The sequence below is a fragment of the Opisthorchis viverrini genome (assembly GCF_000715545.1).
Source record: "Opisthorchis viverrini unplaced genomic scaffold opera_v5_15, whole genome shotgun sequence".
Classification (NCBI taxonomy): Eukaryota; Metazoa; Platyhelminthes; class Trematoda; order Opisthorchiida; family Opisthorchiidae; genus Opisthorchis; species Opisthorchis viverrini.
Genome location: NW_008751671.1, coordinates 2,011,230 through 2,038,170, shown reverse-complemented (window position 1 = coordinate 2,038,170; position 26,941 = coordinate 2,011,230). Strand labels below are relative to the sequence as shown.

The 26,941-nt window shown below is 42.3% G+C and overlaps 1 protein-coding gene across 1 annotated transcript in view; it reads left to right on the top strand.

Annotated features, from left to right (window-relative positions):
* Window positions 1–6,248: 6,248 nt before the first annotated feature.
* The window catches only part of T265_01414 (hypothetical protein), a gene marked incomplete at both ends in the record, with an annotated part of 26,160 nt that continues 5,467 nt past the window's right edge, over window positions 6,249–26,941 (top strand). The window contains 4 exons of the mRNA XM_009165440.1: window positions 6,249–6,441; window positions 21,165–21,259; window positions 21,307–21,392; window positions 21,435–21,575. Coding sequence (XP_009163704.1) covers window positions 6,249–6,441; window positions 21,165–21,259; window positions 21,307–21,392; window positions 21,435–21,575 — 515 coding nt within the window. The remainder of the gene's footprint in view (window positions 6,442–21,164; window positions 21,260–21,306; window positions 21,393–21,434; window positions 21,576–26,941) is intronic.

The window sequence follows — 26,941 nt, the reverse complement described above, 5'->3', positions numbered from 1 at the left end:
GACCCCGTTACCAACTCGCATTGGGTAATTTGCACGATCTATTTGCTAGGATGAAAGCAAATAAATTGGACAAATATCGAATGAGGGTTTCATGCTTAGCAAGAAATCGTGTGGGTCGGTGAACGTCAAGGCCGAAAGCTCAGGAACAATTGCGAGATTATAGAAACGACAAGGCATTTGTCGGGCAAAATACGAGAACACAATCCCGTATCTCTGAGTGGTAGTGGAAAGAAACCAGGCTCAAGCGCGATTGCAGCACACTTGGCCGAAACCTGTCATATCATAGACAAGGAGCAAGCCTTCACCATCATATATCGGGTACCTCTGAACGGACCACGACTGGTACGATCCAAACTACTATCGATCGCAGAAGCGATAGGAATCCGACTGCTGAATCCACAACTTTGCATCCAAAAGAAACCTGTGCGACCTCTGAACTTGAACTGGCCTACGAAACATCTGGTCGCACAAGTCTGTCTGACATTGACGTCATGACCCATTGACCTACCCCTCACCCAACCCCCTTCCTTTGACTTCTATTTCTCTAAAGTGTAGCCCCTATCTTAGCTTTTTCCACGTGATTTCTGCTACCATATAAATTTGTGATGTATTAGCCAAGATGAAAAATCACAGAAAACAAGCTTTGTTCTCTACCTTCTTCGTTCTCATGACTACAATTGGTATATATAGCCGCCTTTTCGGTATCGCTTGCGCTTCTGGATTGCTTCCGGAGGTAAGAACAAGTTTGTCTGAATATCCCATATCCAGCAGATTCCCTGTCAAAGAAATTATTATACAAGCACCAGGATTTCGAGAGCTTCCATTCTTTTTCTCGCTGCTTCAGCAATGTCGGCAATGAAAATTTTGGTTGGTTCATACCCTTGTTGACGGCTAATTCTTGCATGCGAGCTTTTGAAGAGTATCTCATGTATCGTCAAACGCAATATAAGCGTGTAGTTAGAGATGGCGCATGTCTACAATCTTCTAATACCTATCTCGTTTTGCAATTATTTTGATGGGAACGAAGTGGTCAGCAGAATCAAATAAATGGTTGAAGTCAAGGAATCCGATTATCGTAAGTCACCCGTAAGAAAGCTGTGGTTCAGACACCCAATATGATGTAAATGCATTGTTCAGACAGTCTATTTTTGGCAGGAATCCCGCTTTCTGCCCTTGGATACTGTCTCCATGCACGTCCGTGAAGCTATACTCGACGCTGTAAATAATCCTGCTACATCGACGAGTCAAACCTATTCCTCTGGTACTGCCACTCACCTCGCAGGCACCCGTTCAGGAAAAAGACCCCGTTACCAACTCGCATTGGGTAATTTGCACGATCTATTTGCTAGGATGAAAGCAAATAAATTGGACAAATATCGAATGAGGGTTTCATGCTTAGCAAGAAATCGTGTGGGTCGGTGAACGTCAAGGCCGAAAGCTCAGGAACAATTGCGAGATTATAGAAACTTTGTTGTTTCATTATCCAGGGCCTCTTTGTGATCCGGGAAAACGTCTCAGCAAGTGTAGGTAATTAGTATAATTATTTTTATAAAGTACTCACATGGTTGTCGAAAAGTCTTCGACCACCCACGACCGTCTTTGCCCTTTTTGGGGCTCATCAGGTAGGCGCAGTTCCCAGTTTTCGTCAACCTTATGTTCTACTTGTTGAAACAACGTGACCCAAATAGTAATATGCTCTTCGCTTTCGGGATGTATATGTAACATTACACTGCGCAAAAGCACAGGATATGCGCACCATGCCTTAAAATCACAATCAGAAGCATCAGGCACAGGCGCATAATTTGAATCAAAGTGTATATTTCAAAACGGGCCAGCATCGTAAAATTCCCTCATACAATCGATAGACCCTTGTGACGTGGTCACTTTGTGTTTGTCGTTGGTTGGTGTACGTGGAACATCACGTTGTCAGACAAACTTCAGTCACTGGTTGTTTGGTTCTTAGACATCCAGCTCAAGTCAAACAATTCTGGGGGTCAAACTGTGTCGGAGTGCGGTCATTGGCATGTGGGGCCGAACTTGATCGAGGCAGCATCAAAACCCGGAGACAGTTTGTTCAAATCGAAAGCCGCACGAGTGCGACCCATAGCAAAAGCCCTGCAGGCCACCTGGAGGCCTTTCATGCACACCTGACTTTGCTACTGAAGCGATGAAAGCAAAATATGCACCGCTTATATAGGAATAGGGAATGGCTCTGAGACGTTATAACGGTGCTGTCATACGCAGAATTGAGAAACCGGAAGCAGGCAATTGTGATAGAGGTTGCGTGAAAACTTGAAATCGTTTAACTTACGAATCAGACTGCGTATGAAACATTAGGTCGCGCACGCTACTTTTAAACAGGATCCACCACATCCCAACAAGCCAAGAGCCCTATAGGTATTTCTGATTTTGAGTGAACATCTATTTGAGAGCCTCAGCGCTACTAGATCATGTGCGCTAGGTAAATATCACCTGCATTGTATTCAGAATATGCTGTCGAGACAAGCGTAAAAGCCTGGAGGGAATTGGCGGCAGCTGTACTCTTTGAATAAAATTTACTAGATTTCGGTTCCGATTCCCAAGAAACCCAAACGGCATGAGTCAGGATAAAAAGTGCATGTTGCTCACATCTGCTGCCAGGAGGTGCGAGTAGCTGGCATGCAGCCAAAGGGTTTCAGGTGGCTTCAATGGTCAAAAAGAAAATTTAATTGGTATTCATCTGAATGAAAAGCACTTTTGCTGCTAGTGAATATACATTAGTGGGAAGAATGAGAACTCTAGGCATTTACTAAGACGCCCTATATACAGGCTTCAAAATAAAATAAAAGCCATCACCACAAAATAGAAACAAGTAACTGTTTAATGCAAAGACCGGACGGTTGGCCTGCATATGAATTTGAAGGATACAATGAAGGAACCGAATTCGAAGTTCTGCATCTTGCTTTTGAAAATGCTGTGCTACTTACGCAGCGGACAGCATTTTGGTTTACGGTTTTTGTGACCAAAGGCCACAGCGTTGCGGCACAAAAGATCTGGTTTGTTGCAGTGCTAAAGTGGGTACTGTGATTTCAAAACGAAACTTGTGGTTCCAGCTCGGAAACAAATTATCACGGAGTACACACGACAACCATGGAGCAGGCGGGAATGTACTTATAGCCCCCTTCAATGACTGCATCCACCGATGTGGTGAAGACCATTACATCCCAGACCTACGTGTTCTATGGCGGAAGAATTTGGGATCGCCAATCCATTAAACAGTCCAGTGCGTGACCGTGTAACAACCAGCAACTCCCAGTTATATCTGGAGCGTTTTGCCGAATTGATGGTTTGGCGCTTGTTGTGTGCGTAGGATTAAACTTGGTTCCGGCCAACTTCCGTGTTAATGGATCGCCAAATATTAAACATAAGCTGCATCGCTTGGTAGGGTTCTCATGAGACTAGCGAATAGCGCAAGTTTGATTGTTTCCGTCTTGCTATAAAAGTGGAATGCAGCATGCAAACACGATAAAGGATCATTTAAATCAAGGCTTGCTTGACACAGGGGAACATAGGTGCCACTGTTGCCAATAATATCGGGAATCCAGTCCAAGAAACTCCCCCATGCTCCCAGTGGTAATTCGGACGAACTGCGGAGGACAGAAGTTTTCCGGTTTATTGGCTGATTGAACCTCAGTTTTGCATTCAAAGATGTGGACGATTTCCTCATTTTTCAACATGAGAAGATCTTTAACTGCTTAACTCTAAAAGGCTGGAGAGAATTTCATAACTCATTATGAATCTTATCCTACAAAAACTACCTAGTAAAAGTTCTAGAGAGTCGGACAAACCGATTCAATACCGGTTTTGTTTTGGATCGCCGCACCATTTCGGTTCGGAATCTTGGTGACTTCCTGCTCGGAGAACCCAACGGTCAATCCTGAAATAATTGGGTGCGAGTCCCGATGTCCTAGTAAATAGCGACTGATAGTCGCATTCACAGATAACAGGCTTAAGCAGCCGTCAAAGTGGAAATATGTGAAGGGGTGTGAGGAAGCACGTGATAAGTGGTAGAAGCTGGCACGCAAGCAGACAGGTTATTGGGGTCTACAGAATGTTGTATTGGGCTCGACTGAAGAACAGACTCGGAGGAACGACGCCGGAGGACACGGACACGAAGTAATAAACCCATTGACCTCAGAAGCTGTGGCTCACTGATAGTGGGGCCACGCAGTGTAAGCAGTCTAACAAATGAATCCATGGTGCTGAGGCTCAGCCAACACGAAAAGAAGAAAAAGAACCTTCTAATGCAACAGTACAACATAACGTGTCACCGACAAGTTGGACATTGTGTTTAACATTTTAATAAGGAGGCTTAGCGCTCACATACACAGCTCAAAACAAATATTTTAGGAAGGTTTATATTTTCTGGTTCAAGGATGACTAAGATAACAGAGTCTTGCTGGAGGTCGCCAGTTCCGAGTGATGATATTGGTCAGAAGATGAGCTAAGTCAATTTTCGAGGTCACAAACGCCGGTAGATAGCGCGCGTAGACACCTTGGCATATCAGGAAGGTGGAAGGTTGGTTGTGCCGTTTGCCCAGACAGATTGTAGCTCAAAAGAGGCTGTTACGGCTATCTGCTTTCTGAGCTTGAGTCACGCGTGCCAATCCAGGAAAACAACTAAGATATATATATACATAATATAATAATATACATATTTAACAAACCTAAACGGATTCTCCTCTGCAGATACCGTAAGGTTACAAAATAAGGCGGTACAATCACCAGCCTGAGGATAAACGCAGATCCCTTCGCCTCAAAATCAATATCGTCACAACCAAACAGATATCGACGGCGAGCAACCGCAAAAATAACAATATCCGACCAAAGTCTGGAAGAGTTATAAAAATAGTTCAGTAAAACAAGAAGGTTTCAGTTCATCTGGTCAAGGGGAAAAATATGCGGATTGGCTGACACATGGGGTTGGAAACAGGCGCACAATGTTGGTAAGCTGTCTTCTAAAGAGACTCCCCCATGTGAAAATCATCCTTTTCAAAATTTTGCCAAGAACATGCAGAACATGCCATCTCAAATGTTGAGCCTCCTCCGAGGATGCGGCGGATCGGTCTTCCTCTCCAAAAACAGCATTCGGAGCGGAATCTATTGGGCTCATCTTGTGGAGTCAGGGGAGTATTCAGGGCTCCGGGTGATTGTCATTCACCACAGTGAAAAGCATGAAAGGACCTTGTCTAAAAGGAAACACTCGTCGTCCATAATTCTTACACTAAAGGTTATCTATTTTGCTCCAGTTTGTCAATCCCGTAAGGCTGAGCAAAGCGTGTGAAAATAAATAGTTTTCTGCCGCTTCATATGCGCTGCGCTTGCACCCGACGGACTGCTCTTCAAAGGTAACTGGCTCCAAAGACGAAATGATGAAGTGGGGGGCGAAGGAGAGATCAGCGTGGAGAGGTATAAAGCAACTAACGGGGAGAACCAAATGATCCTATATATGAACCACAATCTATTCAAGGCCAAAGCACCATCCGAGTGGGAGAAGCCAATTCCAAAGGCTACAATCAACGAATACGGTTTCACAGGAGACACAAAGAAACCTGACCACCAATGTGTGGTCCATTATAGCAATTCTGCAGCCCACTAAAAATTTCTCGACGAAAATGCTTTGCATGGCTTTCAATCTAGAGCCGGTTTCTCGTGATTCTATAGATTTGTCCACTCATCGAAGTACTGCGAAAAAATTTCAAGCCGTCCGTAAAAACTAGATACGGAATTGCAAGAAAATCTATGTCAACGACCTTCCAGACGTTCTCGCAACTCCATTTCCACTTTTTGCGGACGACTCGAAATCCTGGAGTTCCAATGCCAGTGCCATCCAAACGGATGTAGACGCTGCAAAGCAGTGGTCGTTAGACTGGCACCTCCTCTGAAAAACTTGTCCAAATGTCATTTGGAGAAGACTCAGCGAATGCCTCTGTCATGCATGGTGAGAAAGGACCAGAAAACATCTTGACGATGGACGCCAAGAGGATTTGGGTATCTGGGTCTCCTCAAACTTGTCCTTCTCGCTGCACCATAAGAAATCGGCCCAAAAGGACTTCGCCATTTTACGGGTGATCCGATGCACCTTCTCCCTCATTACCCGCATGGACTTCTAAATACTCTATGGGGCCTATGTCAGACAGCTCCTAGAAAACGCCAAACGAGTCGTCTACTCAGGACGCACGAAAGACATCAGCCTCATAGATCGTGTCATGCGAGCCGCTACGGGATTTATCGCTGGCCTCAAATCCATGGACTACGAAACGCGTCTCGCAATGCTTGATCTCTTTCCCCTGGAGTACCGTCGCCTTCAAGGGGACCTGATTCTTACTTATGCCCTGTTTGAAAAAAGCTTGGCCAACAGGTTTTTCACCGTTGACCCAGCAAACACACGGCGGGGACATGGTAAGAAGATTTTCAAGCTCAGAGCGCACACATTGGGCAAAACTTTTCTCATTTCGGGCAGTAGTCACGTGGAATAACTTTCCCCCGACGGTTCTCCACGCCCCTTCTAGCAACCAGTTCAAAGCACTACTAGACAATTATTTATGCGAATCCTCGGACTGGCAAGCATACTGCCCCGCCCTGAGGACATAAAATGCAGTGCTACACCCCTTTTCTCTTGTGCCTTTCAGGTGAACGACAGCTGCTGAAAAAAAGAACAAAAGCGACCAGGGGAAACTTGGGCGATAGCCTGGATGCTGTGTACCAATCCGTGAATGCTTGAACCCGTGACGACAAACTCCGAAATTTCCTACATTAACCTAAAAAGGCCGTTCACGTCACAAATAGTTTAGGAACTCTTTTAGTTGAGCCTAGTGATACCTGATTTCGGAGAATCAATCTTCATATATAGCCAAACATACTAATATGGCACTATGCTACAAACCGAAAATTGAGATAAAAATGCCGCGCATTTGGACCATGTACAGACGACTTGGCAGTTAGTCCATTCGTTAAATCGAAGTGCCTCGTCATAAAATGATATATGAGCCCAGCAACTAAATCGGGTTATCACAGTTAGATGCCAACAGTGCTAATAATCAATAGATTATAAACCACTTAAATTACAGGGGAGATTTGTTTTACTGCACCACTGCTGGTTGCACATAATGATCTTGTGGTTTGCGGAGTTATGAGTTCCCATCCATAATATGTCCCATCGAAGCTATATGAGAGAAGAACAATACGTAGGACCTTATAGACTTGAAAAAACGCTGGGGAAGGGTCAGACTGGTGAGTGTAGGTGATATACATCTTTTATCCTGGAAACAAATATTGATTTTGCGTTTGGATAGTAAAGACTGTTTGAGGTAATTCGTCAGTAGTGCAATACGAATCACTCATTTTGACAGTGAAATATGTCAACTCCTGGGTTGTACTCATTGTCCTACATGGTTTAGGAAGGGGATATTTTTCCCTGTCTTTCGTAAGGGTTTTCCATCACGCATCACGTTTATTTGCAGTTGCTTCTATTTCATACATTTTTAGCCCTGTTTAAAGTAGGTGAAGATGAAAACTGTAGTATGATGACCGTGAATCCCGTTCGTGACCACAGCTAAGAATGCGGAAAAAGTTCCAGACCCTGATCCAAAACATATCAAGTACACGTGATGTGGGCTCTCTATGCAAATTATTTCGTGGTGGCGTAAGGCATTAGAAGATTACGGCTCTGAGTGACCTAGATTCCCAATAGAACCACACGCCAACATATTATCTTTGGTTTTCGGTATTTTTGACTAGTAGTTTTGATTATCTTTTGTGGACAATTACAGTACGGATTACGATTCTCGCGGAAACGGATTCATTACAGTTTTTAGGATATTGCCGCATGGCTGATTTAGCGATTCCATTTTCGCAGCACATGAACTCAGGGTCTTCTGAGAGCAAATGTCTGGGTCGCGACAAAGACCGTGACTATGTTGCTTTTGGTATTTTCCATTCACTTGCGTGCCTCTTGTTTGTATAATTGATTTTTTATACGCGTTCGTATACTGCACTTAGTTTGGGGTGTGGCTTACTGAAGAAGGTTATTGTAAGCTCCTTATCACACCCAAGTCACATATTATAGCTTCAGATGTCTGTTGTGACCAGCGATGAATCGCTAACGCTCATGATCATGTATATCGGACAGTTTTTTCGGCACTTGAACTGCCGTTACTGATAGTATGGGTTATCAGTCCGCGGCTCTTGAACGTGGCCCTTTTAAGAACCAAAACCTGAAACTCCATATTCATATTTACCATTGTCCCGAAACTATAGCTAATCGAGGCTGATGACGATGAATATGAGTCAAGAATTTTGGGTGAAGAATTTTTGCAACACCAAAAGCTGTGACAATTCGGCGTGACGGCTCACCGAAAAGAAGTATCCCTGTTTAATTCAAGGTGGAATTAACGACAGCAAACCAGACTCAAGTCCCATTACGGAATGCGAAATTGTGTCCACAGATTTTTATTGACGATGGTGCAATATGGCTTAAAAGCTGGGGTCCCTAGGACGCTGATGCTAGAGGAGAATACATACCAGGAAAAACAGTGAAATTTTTTATTTGTTTCATCCATGGACCATACCTATTGTGGTGTAAGAACCTTGATGTGCTTGAGGCAGCGTGGCATATGTATCTACATATACATGTATAATAATAATAATAATCGTTCAGCTGTAGCGCCCTTCCGGTGCCTAGCTGCCATGCCACCGGAAGGAAGCAAGAGGGCTGGGATACTGTCAGGTTGCCCAAGCCTAGACAGGGGAAGTCGAGAGGCAGAGGTGGGGTTCGAACCACGGACCTCCGGGTCAGTAAATTCGCGCTCTAACCACTTGAGCTATCTCGCCCCCACATGTATGGTTGTTTGTAATAAACTAACTGAAGCGCCCGTGCAGTTTTGAGCTTTTGATGGTGTGCGAGAATGTTTTGAGGTATAACCCTCCCTTTGGACTCCCTTACGTGTAGTTCCTCAGTACGCTGAGCTCAGTATAACGTCAAAGCCGGGTCAACTCAAATGACACTTGCTGAATCAGTAACTCCTAACACCAACAGCTTATCGTATCCGGTGAAAGCACATCATTAGCAAGAACGAAGCTCATCTCCGATTGGTCATGGGTAGAGATCAAGTTCGTCATCTTGACTGTGTCTAAAAATTAAACAGTATCAGTTTGCTTAAGCCTTTAAAATGCCCAGTAATGGTTTTACGCAACGAGCTATTGGCTTTTATGCTGACTTTAAACAAAAACAGGTACTGAGCGGTACAGATTAAGCCTAAAGATAGCGAAAATATATGATTATTGGTCCTTAACCATGGTTCTTGACCATAACTTCTGTGATATTGAGGGCCTCACGTCAACAACTGTCACCGGTTTGAAGCACAATGATTGCCATTTTGAGCCAGGAGTTTTGGTCAACACGGGGTCATTCTCAACACAGAAAGCTCCAGAGGGGTCTTACTTATTGGTGATCTTTTCTTACGGAGGAGTGCTTACCTTTATACTGGCCGGTAAAATTTGCACGTACATAAATTCTCCCAGTACATAGATGGTGATAAAACGTTTATTGCTTCAATTATATGGTCTGCATTTGGTCACATCAAGGATGATCGAGTATATCGAGACCCAGTTTACGATCTGTTGGTCCTTGACTATGTTGAGCTGTAAGTTGTTCCTGGAAACCGTTTTGGGTGGTCTTTATTACCACTTCAAAGATAGCCTACCCAAAGTTGCCAGTTATAAAGAGAACCTCACGGGGCCGGACCAAAATGGTCTTACTTTTTGTTCACCTGAGGAGGCTCACCAAAGAATATTTGTGCACATATGTACCTGGCCAACTAAAAGACCAACACAGCATGGAGGTGGTACAGATATTTTGCAAAAATAGTTTAGTTTCTTTGGAAAATAGACATGAACTACTTCGCAGCAAGACTTTAGTGAGACTTCGAGGTGCTTGTAAGTGTGTTATTGCCAGTGTGGCGGTGTCAAAAGACTGTGGAGATTGATATTCAGATATAACTTGAAGACGGCTCATTACTACTTCACTATGCACTGATATCCCCTTCTCAATTAGTGACGAATCGTCTACATTAGGATTTATAGAATCGGAAAGGACGTCAACCATCAAATAAACCATTACAATGGTTGACAATTCTGGCAGCTAGGTAGTTAAAATTGTGCCTTAAATGGAACAGGGTTCTCACGCAGCCTGCTTTTTCAGATGGGCTGCGAGTCAGTTTTAAGAGATCTGGTGTTAGTCAGGCAAGTATGGTCTAAGCAGATGAAATTAAATATATGTTTAGTTGTTATCAATCGTAATACGCTCTGGAAAGATTATCTGATGTGTAAATTCAAATCTTTTGAGAAGGAGCTTTTATGAATCTTTCAAACTATTGAAGGCCCTTTTGATGTTGCACTGTTTTTTGTAGCTTGCTACCACATCTATATTTACCTTTTAACACATTGTCAAGGCCGCTGAGCGTTGGTTTTTTCAAAACATGTTTCCATAAATGAATTTTAGCCGACAAAACATTCTCATTTTCTATTCAAGTATAATTGTATCGGATCACGAAATTTTAAGAATGCTTTTCCACTTACTTGCTATGGACCTTCACTTTGTGTCTGAAGGTTCTGACATGCAAATGTATCAATTTACCTCTTAGAGCTTATTTTAATGTATTGTTTATTTAGCTGCATTTTGCCTGTTAGTGTTGGACTATTTTGAACGTTCTTAGTGAAGTGTATTGACAACTTTTCCGATTGTGGAGTGCATAATTTACTCGCTTTGTATTGAGGGTAACTGGAACGTTCATTACAATACGCAATTGGTTTTAAAGGCACATATACTAATAACGCACTGATGATGTTTCGTAGCATGGTGATGATAATTTGCAACCGAATCGCAAAGGTAATCATGCATACCAAGCGCTACACTTCCGGCCTGCAGTATGTCTTCGACTTTGTTATCCGTTTCGTTGTTACATTACGAGGTAATGAGATGACGTTCATTCTAAAGACTAATGTTTGAAACAGGCAAAAAATATGTACACAAAGCAAAGTAGAATTAATCGACCGCATATTCTATTCATCTTTACTTTTCTGCTAACGAATAAAACTTCACGCGTGTTGATCAGTGGACACGCCTTCGACAAATGAGGATGAGAATACATAGGCATAATAATCGTATGATATGGTCTGAGAGTTTTATGGGCGTGATAAAACTATATCACTGCTCTACTGTAGAGGACTGTGTTAGTGGCTTTAAATTCCTCCGAAAATGCGATAACCTAAATGATATTTTGCTAATCCTATTTTAAAGCACACATTAAATATTTGGACGCCGTAGGGATAGAACGAGGAGCTTACTACTTCTAGTGTTTTCTGTGAGCGTGGTCTTTTCATTAAGTAAGTTGAGTGCGAAATGTGGCAGCAGTCTCAAAGGACAAGAAACAAAGCGGAGCTTTGAGGCAGAACAGCCCTATTTCATTTTGTTTTTGTACTAGCCCATGTAATCCTCCTTTTAAAGTGGAAAACGGAAGTGCATCCTTGTTACTTTCCGTATCAGTGAGTATTACTTATGAAATTGTTTCATATCAAACTATGCTGAAGGCCATTACGGTCAACAGTTTTCCATTATAACAGTCGAAAAGCCGTTTTTCCGATTAATTTCTGGAATTCAACTTGACGAATATCAGCCCCGGAGAAGTGACATGCGACCTAGGATAACCCAAAAAGCTATAGAGACTGCTTTATTTTGCTCACCGATAACTGCCCTTAGGCTATGTTTGTGATGATTAAAATACAAACGGTGACCATTTATGGTTGCGATTTTAGTGTTTGGATTTGTGCTGTTACTAAAATCTATCGATTAGGAGGCCAAAATTTCGTATTCTGAGACTTCTAGGAGCGTGAGAACATACTAAAGATTCTTCAAATGCTTCCTTACACAAGGCGATACCTGTCAGGGGTGTTCACTCTCTCCATCTGCATTCGAATTTGTGGTAGATAAGATAATAAATCTAACGCGGAAAGATCGTCAAAACCCTATCAGTTAAATAGCTGCTGACAAAAACCCGTCGATCTAGGATGCGCAGGCGACAAAGTTTTAGTCTTTGAAGAGAACAAGGCGCATGTTTCTGTGGGTGTTTTGTGGAATATGTGCTTTGAATCTGCAAAGTTTAAGGAGATGCTTTGGAATATGGAGTTACTGACCACACCAATTACAATTCAGCGAGAGCTGCTTGAATTTGTTCAGCGTTTTGGTTATCTTGGAAATTGTGTTAATTCCGAAGTCAGTGTCTGAATTTCCAAGACTGATCTCTTCCGCTAATTTAGGACACCAAAGCGCTATATCACTGGACCTCAGAAGACGCGTGCGTAAGTTTGCATTACTGGCAATGTTGTTTGGCTGATACATATCCCCTTCGGGCAGCAGAACTGATATTTATCCGAGTCTTTGATCACTGTTGTCTCAGAACCATAGCTGGCATAGACCGTTTCGGCGAATTTGTAATAAAAATGAGTGTTCGGTAATAAAGTGGATACTTCCATTAAAAAATGTGTCCAGCACCAGAAGATGCTTTGTTTAAATCCTATAATGTATACGACCAAAGACTGCCGAAGGGAGTGCTGTTTTTCGTGCACAATACAGAGTAGCGAAAGCATAGAAGTGACCAACGTTTGATCTGGCAGAGGGTATGATAGATATTGCGAAAAGTTTAGATGCTGTTTGTACGACTCGCCTTTCAGAATTAAGTATGCGTTATCTCCACCAGGTCTGCCTGTAAAGACTGCAAGATATGGCTGTTAATCGATACCAGTGGTCGTTTGCTGCCAGTGTTTTATCCATATTACCCGAGTAAGTGTTTGAAGATTTAGACGCATTAGAAAGGTTGTGGTAGACTGGCACTAAGTTTCATGTTTGTGCGATAGCGAAGCATCTCTGTTGAATACAGAGTGCTGCAATGGATGACGGGGAGTTGGTTCACTAGTTTGGTAGTGCCATCCGAAGCATCAAAAACCAGAAAAGTACCATAAATACAGAACTGATAATCTGATTGACATCTGGTAAAATGGGTTCCCAGTAAATGTCCCGAATTCAAATTGTATGGTAACAGTAAGGACTCACTTATCTGGCCCGATATATTGAGTTATCTTATAAGATCATTAGTAGAAGCAGGTGTTTGTTAGTTCTGAAAAGATCCTGCGAATGTTGTCGGGATATCGGTATCTGAGCTACCGCACGTCTTTTAGAAAATGCTATTTTTTTCATGTATGAGCATCCTGCGTTCAATGTAAACGAAAAATCACAACCGGTTCATGCGTCACGAAACCTAGGCATAGTACATGCACGTTCTATGATGAGCATGCTTTAATAATTATAGGTCCACAGCACATTGTTTTGCCCAAGCTTATCCTCACTTTCGTATTTTGTCTCCAGACGGTTTCGTTTATAGATTCATACTTAAACCTAATACAAAGCAATGAGTGGCAAAATTAAGAGTTATATATGCCACACATTTTTCAACAGCCCCTCGGACATTATGGTTATATGCTGACAGCCTCGACATCGTTGACTTCAGTTAGTGGAGTTATTCTGCAATGACTTAATCCATTTACAGGGGGATCACTTGTGCCCAGTCCTAGAAGTTTGACAGCACAGGCGGAACCCAAACATTTCTCCTTCTGTCCTTTAATTCCTTGGCCTTCATCTTAGTTTATGTTGAGGATGCACGAAACACATCAATTCGATAAGCCAGTACATGCCACCAATGACTGTTCGGATTAGCTTACACCAAAGTTTGCACCCTAAAGTTGAATTGCTTGACACTCCGCTCATCTAAGATTTGCATTCGGTAGGAACTTGGGTATGAATGACTACTGGCTTGTGTTGATGGTTGCTCTGGTGAGTTACTTCACACAGTCTATCAGGCTGACAAAATATAAATGCTTGCCAGTTGCTAATTCAGCTATACCGCACCAGTCACAACTGGTATATTTGACTTTACCCCGAAACGGTGACGTTTTCTAAAGGAAAACGTCGTCAGATGTTTACATCCTATAAGCGGTGCCGTCTTTTAGATGCAAAACAGGCAGACTTGCGGTTTTTAAACTCCGTAACAACCCAGTATTTCAAGATCATCATAGTAACAAGGTTGCCAGGGTTAATAGGAATAAACGTAAAAGAAAATCCACTCAGCTGCTGACCTAGGATGTTTTTAAGAATGTAGGAAACATTTTCAATCCGATTTCCAGTCCAGGCTGGCAAACCAACAAACAGGCTAGGGTAAATCGATAAACTACTGAGTGCGGAATGCTGGCTGCAATAATCAGATATGGATTGCGCCGAGAATCACCTTGAAGTTTCGAAGCTCTGTTGGAAAAACAGTGAAAAATGCAATCAAAATTTAATGGTGCTTTCATTTGCGTTGAAAATAGATTGTTAGTATGAGCTGAGCCATCTAGGGTAGAACCAGAGACATTTAAGCGTATTCTTGGGACGACGTACCAACGGACTATCCGGGCTAAAGTAGCGGCTTACAGTGAAGTGCCACAGGCATTGGATTTGGTCGAGAGTCTAGTCCATAAGACAATGGAGTGGGGCACGGACTTCGTGGTTCACTGGGGACCAGCGTCTTCTGCAGACCATCCAGGGTACCCTATGCACCTCATGATCACGTTTGTTGACTGTATGCAGATTTATATTGCCAGATACAGGACATTTTGTCTGCCATTTACGTCACATAGCAATGAAAAATTCTGATAGTGTAGCACAATATCCTATCGCTAAAGTTACGATTTTTTATCCTGCTACGACTATAAGGGGAGGAAACGGTCTTTAGTTATTTCGCTAGTTTGGCACCTTTATTCAGTGACGAGTCACACTGTTCGGTTCGTCATTGAGCCGTCAGGTGTTAAATGCTTCTTATGGAGAACAGGCAGACAGACTACCACAGATGTGCCCTATCAATACCGCTGCTGCTCTTCTTCTAGTGCTTACTGACCACCTATTCACAACTGACTGTACTAGTTGATTACTGTATCCACGACTTTGGGACGCGTTTGGAAGCATAGTTCTCTACTCTATCCTTGACGCTCGGCTTTCTAGCAGCTAAAATTACAGCATTTATAACCCACGGAACCGCGGTAACCACACAAAAGCTTCTCCGTACAACGATCGGTAACTTTGCCTTACGGCGCCTGCTTCTCACGATAAGATGAATCGACTTCACTACTGCAGCTGCCTACGAATAGCAGCTAGAGGCTAGGTCCGCAGAGATTGAGATCCGTTTCCTATTTCAAAAATATGTATGTGGGTTGACGGTCTCAACCATGGAAACCAACCGCTTCTCCTTTGATCGCTGTTTTGTTAATCAATTCCACTCAATAATCATTATGGGTGAATTGCAGCATAACGAAAAAATAGATTTGGGATTCTTTAATTCACCTGTATCATCTGTGGGCCAGTATTTTGACCTGACGAAGATATGGGTCTGATTGGTAACTAATATGGCATCGCTGTTAAGTGGTCGGTCAATATTTCCTAAATGTTCCTCATGCAAAAATGGGAAACAAACAATTTTTCCAACCAGCATAGGTGAAAAACAATACTACTTTCTTGCTGATGTAACAGAGACACCTCTTCTTCCACTTTATACGGTCTAGAAATAAATAGCGACCTTCATATATTCATGACAATGACAGATGAGCTGAAAAAATAGCATCGTTATTGGTGTTTTTCAGCACGAGAGCTAGCGCACTCTAGTTTCGCATGGATCTGGATCTGTTCAAATAGCTACTGGGAGGAGAAGCGTTGGGTATATACAATACCACTCTCATGCTGATTAGCGTTTAAGCAACCTTTCGGTTCGACCGCACAAACTTTTTTCACATGTCGAGTGGGTAGAACGAGCATGAATTTAACGCAGCACACATTGATCATGCCATAATCAGCAACTATCTCCGGCCTTAGCGATACCGCATGATTGTGGTGTACTAAGAAAGACAAGATGCTGGTCATAATAAAACACTTATGAGTTGTCTTGCTGTAGAGAGTGGCAGTCTATCAACCGTCTGTATAAAATATCAGAAAATGTTCAAAATGCTCACTGTCATTGTGCACATATTATTTAACTGGCGCAGAATGCTGTCGCTATATTTATGCTCAAGTGTTCTTGTCAAAAACCTCATAGTTTGTTCTAATTCTTGGGTCAACATTAGGTTAAAATAATTTCACAGTTGCAAGTTGTCTATACCGGAGGTTTCAGTGCGCGTTTATAGCTTTCCGGGTACGATAGCATCGATAAATAACATGAAAGTCTGTCGTTTCTCCTAAAATCGGCAAAGGTCATATTAGGATATTTAGATACTGGTTAGTATGTCACTAGCAACCATATATCTGGAACTTGAATTTTTACCTATTACTACTCATATCCAACCGAAAAATCTCTGACCTCATTTCAGTTAATTAGTATGCCGCATCCTTTTTAGCTATTCATTCCCTGCTCCAGCTATTATATCCGACCGCCTTGCATAAAGCTGGTTTGATTGGCTATCACAGCTTGCCTGGTCCATCACAGGAAAATAAGCCAAACTGCTGTTTAGTCCCTTTTTGAGCATTAAGTGTAATACGGACCTCCAAATATTTTCTGTTCAAACTATACATTGTGGACAGCCAGCCTTGTCAGTCACGGACGGCTGCGGTATTTTTTTGTCGCTAATCGGTCTGATAATTTAAAAAACGGCCTGTTTGAAAAATTCACCCCGACCGTTTCCCAGCCCACTGTGTGTAACAAGCATTGTGGTAGGCAAGTACGGTTTTTTAACCGATACAGTATGACGCTGAACATGTGCCTCACCTTGTGTAACAACCCAAAGTTACACCTGGCGCAAGGGCTACATAAACAAAGCTTCGAACATTGGCGTTTGGATTTTGAACTGTTAGTTAGATTTGGTGATAAAATATATGGGAATATAAATAGATGTGCGTGGGATTGTTGACTTAAACTTCGCCTCATTATTCGCATAAATATGGTGTCCTGAATTTCCAGCTACGTAAAAGTTTCGTCTGTTAGCGTCGTGGGCAATGATTTACAATCAACTAGCTTTGACAAAACAGGCTTCTCCAAAAGAAATAACAGCTATGATTGGCAATCAGTTGTCTAGGAGAGAATCGACCTTATTAGGATGCACACTCTAGTCCAGAATAGCAGCATCCTATGTGAAAATATTAATTAACGTTCTGCTGTCAGTAGTTGGTACCAGAGCAGCAGATAGACAATTACTGACCTGCACAACGCGGTCGGGTCCGAGTTTTGAAACTTTTCCCTTGTTTTAGCTTACGGTATAACAGTCGCGATTCAGGATTGGAGAGCTGAAGGCTAGCCTATAATGTGGAAGAAAATTTTTGCCACTTGTTCGAACCATCTCTACATTACATGTAATATGGATCATCATCGCGGAGTAGCTGAAACCAATCGGCTGTCGCGGAAACAACATCGTTAAGGCGACATTTACGCGAGTAATCTTAGAGCTGTACCTTATGTGAAACTTTTCTAACGCAAGATGAAGTCACAGCCACTACACTCGTGTTTTCCTGATGGCATTTGGTCTCATACCACAACCGCACCGCTTACACACATTCCGTTCCAGACGGAAACTAAATGTGCCATGTTGAACCTATTGGATTTCAGACATTTGAGAATCAAAGCCAACTAAAGTAGATACGTGCAGGTGTTCATGGTCCGGATTCCGGAACGTCTGAACATATTGTGTTCGCTTTAAGTGTTTTCTGGGACTTCACAAGTGGTTGCAAACTTCATCCAGAGGTTCAAGACAAACTGGTGTTTCAAGTAAGATTCCGCCTTGTAAGTGAAGTCAGTCTATGCCGGAACTCCAAACTGCACAGTTGTTTCATCATTATTGAGAATCATCAGTGGTGCGCATCTCACGAAAACCAAGGGATTTTTTCGAACCACCGACTTCCAGGGTGGTAGTCTGAACTCATGATCGTTTGGCTACGGGCATTTGATCGGTTCTGAGAATAGCTTATTTTTAGACAGGATATAGAGCCACTCATCATACAGTCACGGCAACCAAATAACGCGTTAACTAGTCACTAACTCCTCGAGTGATGACTTATTATGGCCATCGGTCCCAATTTTAGTTTTTAGCATAGATAAGTAGTTTGCGTATTTGAAAATGTACATTACACAAACCTGTCAATTGATATGCGAGACAATGGCACCAAACTATGTGTGCCCAAAGAAGGTTGCGCGACTGCGGTGGATGTATATAAGCTCTCTTTACGGCAACCCCCCTCACACAGGGCAGTTTCACTATAATTTCGCCTCTTTGGGAGTACACAAGCCGTTTTCCGGAAACAGATTTTGCTCTCAGAAATTTTGTGATTTGTTTTTGAACTCACAATATCCTTTGTCCCCAGAAACGTCTCATTAGTGGAGGCGCTTCCTTCCGGGGAGAGTGGAGAATATCGTGCTCTGTAAATCAGGACCTTTAGGGTGCAAATTACATATGATACAAGCATGCTTGTAAGCTGCCGCAGGATTACACTCAAATCTGTACATTCTCAGGCCATATCTGGTCAACTACGCCAATCGGCTAAGACAATGATAGCTCTGGCGCGATTATTGATTGTTCCAGGTGGCGGCTGACCAACAGCCACTGCTCACATATCACATATATCACATGTATCTGCCATCCCAGCACTGTACTGCTTACCCAACAACAATTCACTACTAGGCGTATGATATTTCCTATCTCGGTTTTTATATTTCGTTGGTCTCCAAATAACCAAAAGCAGTAGTAGGACGCGAAACCCACCTATATCGACTCATTTGCTTCACGTATTTCGTCATATCAGATTTATTTTGGTTATTTCCTGACTGGTTGACTAATTACCTATTTGTGTAAACGTAGTTGGCCTTATAGTGTGGTTTTACGAGAGAAGGGTTCGACAGAAACAGAGGGTATACCCATCCGATGTTCCTGAATTGGAAATTCTCATCTCGTTTTTCTCATCATTTATTCTGCACTCAGTTTCAGCTGATAGATGCAAGCAAGACACAATGAGTTTTTGAGGCTTCTTTTTTTGAAAAGTCTGCGAGATGACCAGCATACAGCACCTCTTTGAAAGTTTATCCCAGACTGGTTGGTTAGACTAAATTTATCTGCATAGTGAACGAGTAGTTCCGAAATTGCATGAAATATTCATAGGACTACTAATTTATTCTATGATAATCAAGATAAATTAAGGGTTCTTTTGAAGAGTGTGCACACTGGACGAAAATATTTGCGAAGATTTCGTAACTTTGAAGCTAAATAAATATAAGGCCCCTTCGTTTTCATTTTTATGAATCGTACACTTTTGGGCATATTGTATCACGCACTCACCTTTTTGGCGAGTCGAAACTCCATACTTAGCGAGTTCCTGAAACACAGAGTATATTATTCACTTTTACGGATAGCACACTAGTCACTTATGAACTATCTATCCTTCAGAGTCCAAACAGGTTTAAATCTGACACAAACCAATCCGAAAGCATGATAACCTGTTGGATAAGTCACTTTTAGCTGTGTTCATAATCCGCTTGAAGTAAACACTGTTGTGACGAAGCATGCTAGATGTTGATTTAAGTTGGTGTTGATGCATTAGGCCAAATGCCGAGTCACATCCAATAAAACAATCATTTCGTAAAAGTTACCCCAAACTACCAACCAGATGTCATGTTTATACTATGTGGATAAATTTATCCGGTCATCCAACAGTAACACCTTTAGATAAACTACCCAGGGTGGGGTACGACATGAAAATCTCCGGGTCAGTAAAACTTTTCCATCAGTGTTCTGATGCAATGCGATAATTTGTCGGCCTATCTTGATACTGTTGAGGGTTGCTTATAAAGATGGAACTGTTTTCCACCGGTCTTGAACAGATATGATCTAAGGTCTTATGGTGGTAGGACATCCTGATTAGAGACATTCCTCTCCAGTCCCGAAAGAATGAATGAGATTGACTGATTCTGAGAGAGAAGTCCCCCTTTTGTGTCGAACTATTTCAAGCTAGGATGAGTTTATCGGTTCTTGAACTGTCCGTTGGGCTTTGCAGTGGACCGGCAGATACCATTAGAGCAACAGAAATATACCGGTGGTAAATGTTCGCGCTTACTTGCAACGAATTGGCAAATTCACGGGTCACCCTACAGATAATGTTGCCGAACCTGTTTGTTCCACTTGAAGAATACTCTAAACGAGAGGGTCGGTCGAGCCTGCTGTCCGAAACAAATTAATGTGCGAACGACTATACTCGGCGAATCTCATACTATTTGGATTCAAGCAGCACATAATTTTGACAGAAACTCGAGGACTTTGCGTCTTCCATGAGCTCTAAGAAGGTCAGAACCGGTCGTGCGCCGTCAATAAATTTCCAACAACCTTGTAAGTAATGCGTCTCTCCAAAAATGTACCACAGTCTATTGTTTAGGTCGATCGCCCTCTTTGGGATACTCAAACGCAAGTTTTGCAAATGAACGGTAATTAGGCTGTGACACGACCCAGTGCGCATTCAGCTGTGTTCATTGAACTAAACGGAATGTATTCCCTACAGCCCTGCCTGGACAGCGTTACGGTAGCCTTTTCTATGCTTCCCTATGGACTGTCAACTGATTTCAGTGGCTTCGCTGCTGGCAGTTCCGCTTTTCAACCGTGTGTAGGCCTATCGGAATGCTTGTGGTACGGTAGCACCTAATTCTTTGTTGTCTCCCTTCTTCCTTTCAAGCAAATTTGCATAATAGTACAATGACGAACCACCCATCATCAATAATGATGTTGATGTCAATGGAGAGGATGATCATGATGGTCATTTTTTGTTTCAGCAGTGAGCTGTTGAAGTTTTTATTCATATGAGCCAGTTTGTCTCAAACGTATGCCAACAGTGTTTCACAGTGTTTTCTACGTGTCTACGGAAAATTTTCCCCTGAAAATTCACTTGTATTGAATAGAGGATCCCTTTACCCGGGTAGGATTTCGCCAACAAACTGGCCAAAGTACTGACATCACTTACCAGTTCTCTGTTCTTTTCTCCTAATGCCATCACATTCCACGTATGCACTACTTTCTGCCTACAGGTCTCGTGAAAATGGGCGTTCACTGTGTGACGGGAAAGAAAGTCGCAGTGAAAATCGTAAACCGAGAGAAACTCAGTGAGAGCGTGCTACAAAAGGTGAGCCGTGACTTCTGAATTGGTCAAACTCTATTAACTCTCCGCAGGTTGAGCGTGAAATAGCAATCATGAAACTGATAGAACACCCCCATGTACTTGGACTGTATGATGTCTATGAAAATCGTCGCCATCTGTAAGCTACTTTCCCCGCCTCACTTACCAACCATTCCAATAGCTACTTGATCTTGGAACACGTTTCCGGTGGAGAGTTATTTGACTACCTAGTGAGGAAAGGCCGACTCGTTCCTAAGGAGGCTCGGCGATTTTTCAAGCAAATCATATCCGCCTTGGACTTCTGTCACAGTCACTGTATATGGTGAGTCAATGGTGCAAACAGCTTTGCGTGGATAAACAGACGACTTTTTTTGGACTGAATCGATTTACCAAAGTTCACCTCACTTTGCCAGAACCCAGGAAGTCGCTACTTGGCTACGTAGATGATTCGTGCTACGCTCGCCCACGTGTCGTAGACCGTCTTGCCAAAGTGTCTGTCCTTTTTTGTCTTTTTCAGTGGTTTTCCTCTCTGTTCCTAATCTCTTTTTAGTTCGCTTTTGATATACACAGAAGACCCGTGTGCCTGAATGCATTGTCCAATGTCACCGCGGTGATTGCCATGTCCAGCTAGTCCCCCGTGGGTGAAAATGTCAACTGTAAACCACCACCCCATCAGTCCACCCGGCATCATGGATACATATGTATTTTCTCCGTGCGGCTATTCGTTGCTTGTGTGTGTGTGTGTTTGCGTCCCAGCTGATGCGCGTTCAGACAACACGTTTGTGTGCTTCATGTGATCAATATTAGGCGTTGGGGTTGCAAACATTTCGAATTGCGGTGGAATTATTCTACCACATGTCTGAACCGTGATTGTGCACAAATTAGAAACAATGAATGAGTGAGTGAGATGAAAACAGTAAAGATGAACGGAATTTGTGCAAGCTGGCTAATGCTGAGTAGTTTCTCGGAGGGAACTGACCATATGTTCTGGATTTATTTGGGAAAAATTCGCTCCAGGTCATCGTTAGTACCAATTGAGCAATGCTTTCGGTTCATTGTGGATGCGACTGATTAGAATGGTCTTATTCTCTTCCCATGCACTCGTTACAACCTTCAGCCACTGGGCCATCCACATATTCTATGGCACGACAATCCTCTCTCCCATAAAAGAACAACGCATTATCTGACTTGGTGTGGTCGTGTCACCAACTCAGGGTATTCGTTTGAGTTTTCAGTTGTAGAAAGAGTTAAATACACTTCTGTTATGTAATGGAAACGATTCTGTATCTTCATTTACTTCAACGTATATGACCTTATTCGCTTGATAAAGTAAATCAAACGAAGATATTTAGTTTTACTTTCGGTTGTACATAAGGGAAAATAAGTTGGCATTTCTGTCCATCGAAGATGACAAATGCAAGTGTAAACGGAAATATAACCCAAGTTCTGTGCACAGTCCGGAGCTTGTACTTGAGCTGGCTAAATAAAAGTTATCCAGAACAGCCGTTGGGCAGGTCATGTTGAACTATCTACCTTTCACGCAGTGCATTTCTGCTCCACAAATGTTGGTGCCGTTTCACACAACTCTACGCATTCATGACTATTGCGGTAATGCATTGATTGCAATAAAGCACCACCACAATAAACAATGTCACATTGGGTGTATTCTGGAGTCCGACAACCGCTATTCGGGTTTCATGGAAGGATCCTCGCCATAGGGAGCTTTATTACGAATTGTTTGACGACTCTACATGATAACAGCATGTAATGAGTTCCCTAAAAGTGTCCTAGACATGGCAACGTCCAGGGTGGTGAATAAAGCAAGCCAGCTACGAACCTGCTCGGTGGTAAACCAGACTAGTAACGATGAGTTGATCACCGTACTGTACATAGATTTTGTGACCATCGGATTTAGAATCATACAGTCCATGAAAACTGAGATACCGAAGACCGTAAAACTATTGTTGGTATCCATAATCGTACTGGATTGATGTCTTACATATCAACGTAAAAGTCACCATTCATTAAACTGCTAAAATCTTGTAGAATGCAACCATTGGGAAGAAAATCCTAATTCTGAAGGATGGTAGCCAAGGTTACATCCCAATCAAGAAGGTCAGTTTCGCAGGGGTTGGTTATACTTTAGCAGCACAATGCACACTCATTAAGCCGGTACTTGTTATAACGGCATCCTCACCTTTCTTAATTCATTTGATTGCGGGAACTGCTTCTCCGTTTTACACCCTCTTATTCCATCTCCCCTTACCATTCACCAAGAAAGCTGAGCATTCTAGTGCATTGTCTAGGAGAAAGGCTACGAAACCTTAGATGCCATATCTTCGGGTACTGAACGAACTTGGGGACTTCCATAAATCTCCTGTTTAACTTACATAATAACACATTGTTGGCAATCTTCCAGGCTTCTGACAGGGATCACGCACTGTCCAAAGCTGTGTCCGGGATATTAAGTGATCCCGAACCAAATATCTTATTATCATTCTGTTTATTTTATCGAATTTAATGAAAAGACAGCGTACAAACTGGTGTTAGTCACCGTCGTAGCACTCGGTACCCGTTTTAACGGCTAACCACGACACCTCTTTTTTCTACAGCAAAACTTACGGCGATTTGTTCTACTATACGTGGGTTTCCCAAAATATCGCACTGTTTTCTCAATCGTTTTCTAAATAAGACCGCATTATTTCTTTGAAGTGAAGTTCGCTCCTCTGTGACGGCTTCAACTGACCAACCTCCATGACACATGGTTGGTTGATCTAACAGCTCTCGGGACAGGCTTGTGAAGAAATTTAAACGAGTCAAGTTAAAAATAATGTGACTTTGCGTTACCACACTTTGTGTCACATGGTTCACACAGTGACGCGCAACTATTTTGGCTTACCAGAAATCACCTCAAGTAGTGTAAAGCTGTCATGTTCGTCATCATTGTAGCTATCTTACTGGCTGTCTCTCAGTTTCTGTTTCTGTGCGCTTGTTTATGACGAAACTGAGAGCCTGTTCCAATTCTCCTGGTGACGGTTGTGGCCTACAGTTTTAAAACGTCAAGACTGTCATCACGTCCAAAGGCGATTTTTCGATGTCTATCCTTCTGAACAACACCGAAACATTGAAGCCAAACGATTCCATGTGAAGTGTCACTATTCGACAGCTATTTCTCTTTGATCCGTGGTTTTTGTTGAGCTAATGTAGGCATTCGACTGTTATCGATAAATTCTAGATTCTTTGATGATGAACAACCGAATTAGTCGCACAACATCCACTTCACAATAACACGGTAAGGGACGCCCAACTACAATGAGGGCGATCGGATGACAGGAAAAATTCTGTAAGATTTCGTTTATTTTATTTTAGTTTTTGTAAAAAAAGCAGGTCGACCTAATATCCTAGTGAACCATGCGGAATCAGCTTACAATCTCTTATCAGCTTGTTTGAATCGTGTGGGCTTACCAGTGGTCATGGGGATTTATCGACCTTTCAAGTTTGCAACAAGTACGCTACATAACATATATATTTATGTCACGTAAAATACTTTATCAAAGTTGCTTTACCTGGTAGAGCTGGAAGAAACAAAAGATGAAACCTTATTGGTTTACTTGAGGCATAACGCGATTATAATTACAACTAAGTGAAAAAACGAACCTAGAGTTTTCGGCATCCTCCACCCAGTTTTCGCAGTCGATACTACTGTTTCGGATGAATTACCATAGGAAGTATATCGGGCGAAGAACGAACGTATAATGTTAGATGCATTAGATATAGTATATATGTATCCAAATATTAATAGCAAAATGTTCTTGGAAAAACTTTGATAGCTTTTTCAATTATTTTGATTTTGTCAAATTTTCTGTTTCTTTTCCGCCTGCGTGGAATTTAGGCAAGCAAAATGAACGTCTATCATATCTGCATGCAACACGAGTTTAATGTCAGTCGTTGAGCGGAATCCTGTGAATTAGTGCCAGCCATTCTGTAAAGCTTGATCGTATCTCCTTTTTCAACGAACCGCTGAGAAGTCGAGTCTGGCAGTCAGAGTATTATCATCTCTGAGGTGGATGGCCACAGTAGGTGTTAAGTTGGTGCTTGTATAAGTTGCGGTCTGTCCTGAATGGCTTCTTACATGAAAAGGTGGTAGGTCTTCTCACTGTTGCAATAAGAGCTGACAGGCTGTTTCAGGATGTAGAGGATCTACAATTCCCAACTCTTGGAAAAGTTTTCTTCCGTATGGGGATTGCCAGTGAGAAACGCCAAAATGCTTTTTGGTTGTGTATAACCTTTATATAAGCTGAACAGTAGTCTTGCTTTGGTTTTCCTGCGCTCGTATACGTGATCCACCTATTTACGGAAATCTCTCTCAAGAAGTCCATGGGTGCTTGTAGCTTCTTCCCTACATAGATTGGAGGTGTTTTGTCACAAACGCTAGTTGAGTTCTTTTCCAAGATCTCATTCTCTGCAGCGGTAAATCCATCGGCGATGAAAAATGTCACTGACCGAAGCTTTTTACCAGTACAACTAAAACCGCAAGAACGTTTGGTCTCTGCCGTTCTACAAGCTCGTCAAAATGTCGGTATTCGTAACCAATTTTTCATATGAATTGTTATGTTACACCTTTAATCCGGTCTTTCATGTTAAACACACACGGTTCACTGTTTCGTCTTCCCCAATTACCTGAATGTACTTTATATGGTTTTCCAGCAAAACCTCATCAAAACCACTGACCAAATCTACTACTCATAAGGTTGATGATGGCTCAGCTGAGCTCAGCGGCCTACAAATGATTGTATTTCGCGAACTGCAACCTTCACTTGCATGCTCTGAGTATTTAAATTCGCCAGTTGTTCATGTCTGGGCTGATGATCTACTATGTCAACACGATAGCAAAACAAGCAGTCTTTTATTTTTACGCTAGGTCATGCACCCTCAGGAAGAAATCACAATCCTAGTGCGCCAACTTGGAGTGCAATGCGAAAGTCGGCACATTTCTGCTTCTACACTACCAAGGCTAATGAGCGAAATAGGAGGTGTCAAATTGTAACGACGGCTGATTTCTCTTGAGATTTACGCGTGGATGGTTACACGTCTATGCCTTTCTATGGGTAGACAGCAAGGTGTCATTTCATTGGATCAGCTGTCTACAGAAATTGTACTTTAGCAAACCCAGTTGGCCATGTTCTTTGTTGTTCGCTGACGCATGGCATCGAAGAACAAAACGGAGTTATTTTCAGTTTGACTACTTGACACCATCGCAATAGGGTTTTAACCCATACCTCATCGCTGCCTACCATACAGTTTAAAAGAGCCTATCCCTTCAGTTTATTCAACTAAATACGGTGTAGCTGCGATTGTTCGCACGGATTCTGCGGTGACACAGTCCTAAAAAGGTCTGATAGCGAATATATAAACAGGCGGTTGGGCATGTGCATCTGCCCTAGAATAGAAAATTATCTACTCCATTTAAAGGACTCTAACGTCTAAAATCCGGGTAGCTCTGCATAAACTTCGAGAATGCTCGGGAACACTGTAGAGCAGGAACAGCACAAGTGTTACTATGACCTGTCATTGTGTGTAGTTTATGGGTGCTAAATATTGGAGTAGGGTGAAACTATCACTCTAAGTTATACCATATGCGTGTAGTGTGAGCAGTCTTCATAAGGCAATGTGACTATATATATATAT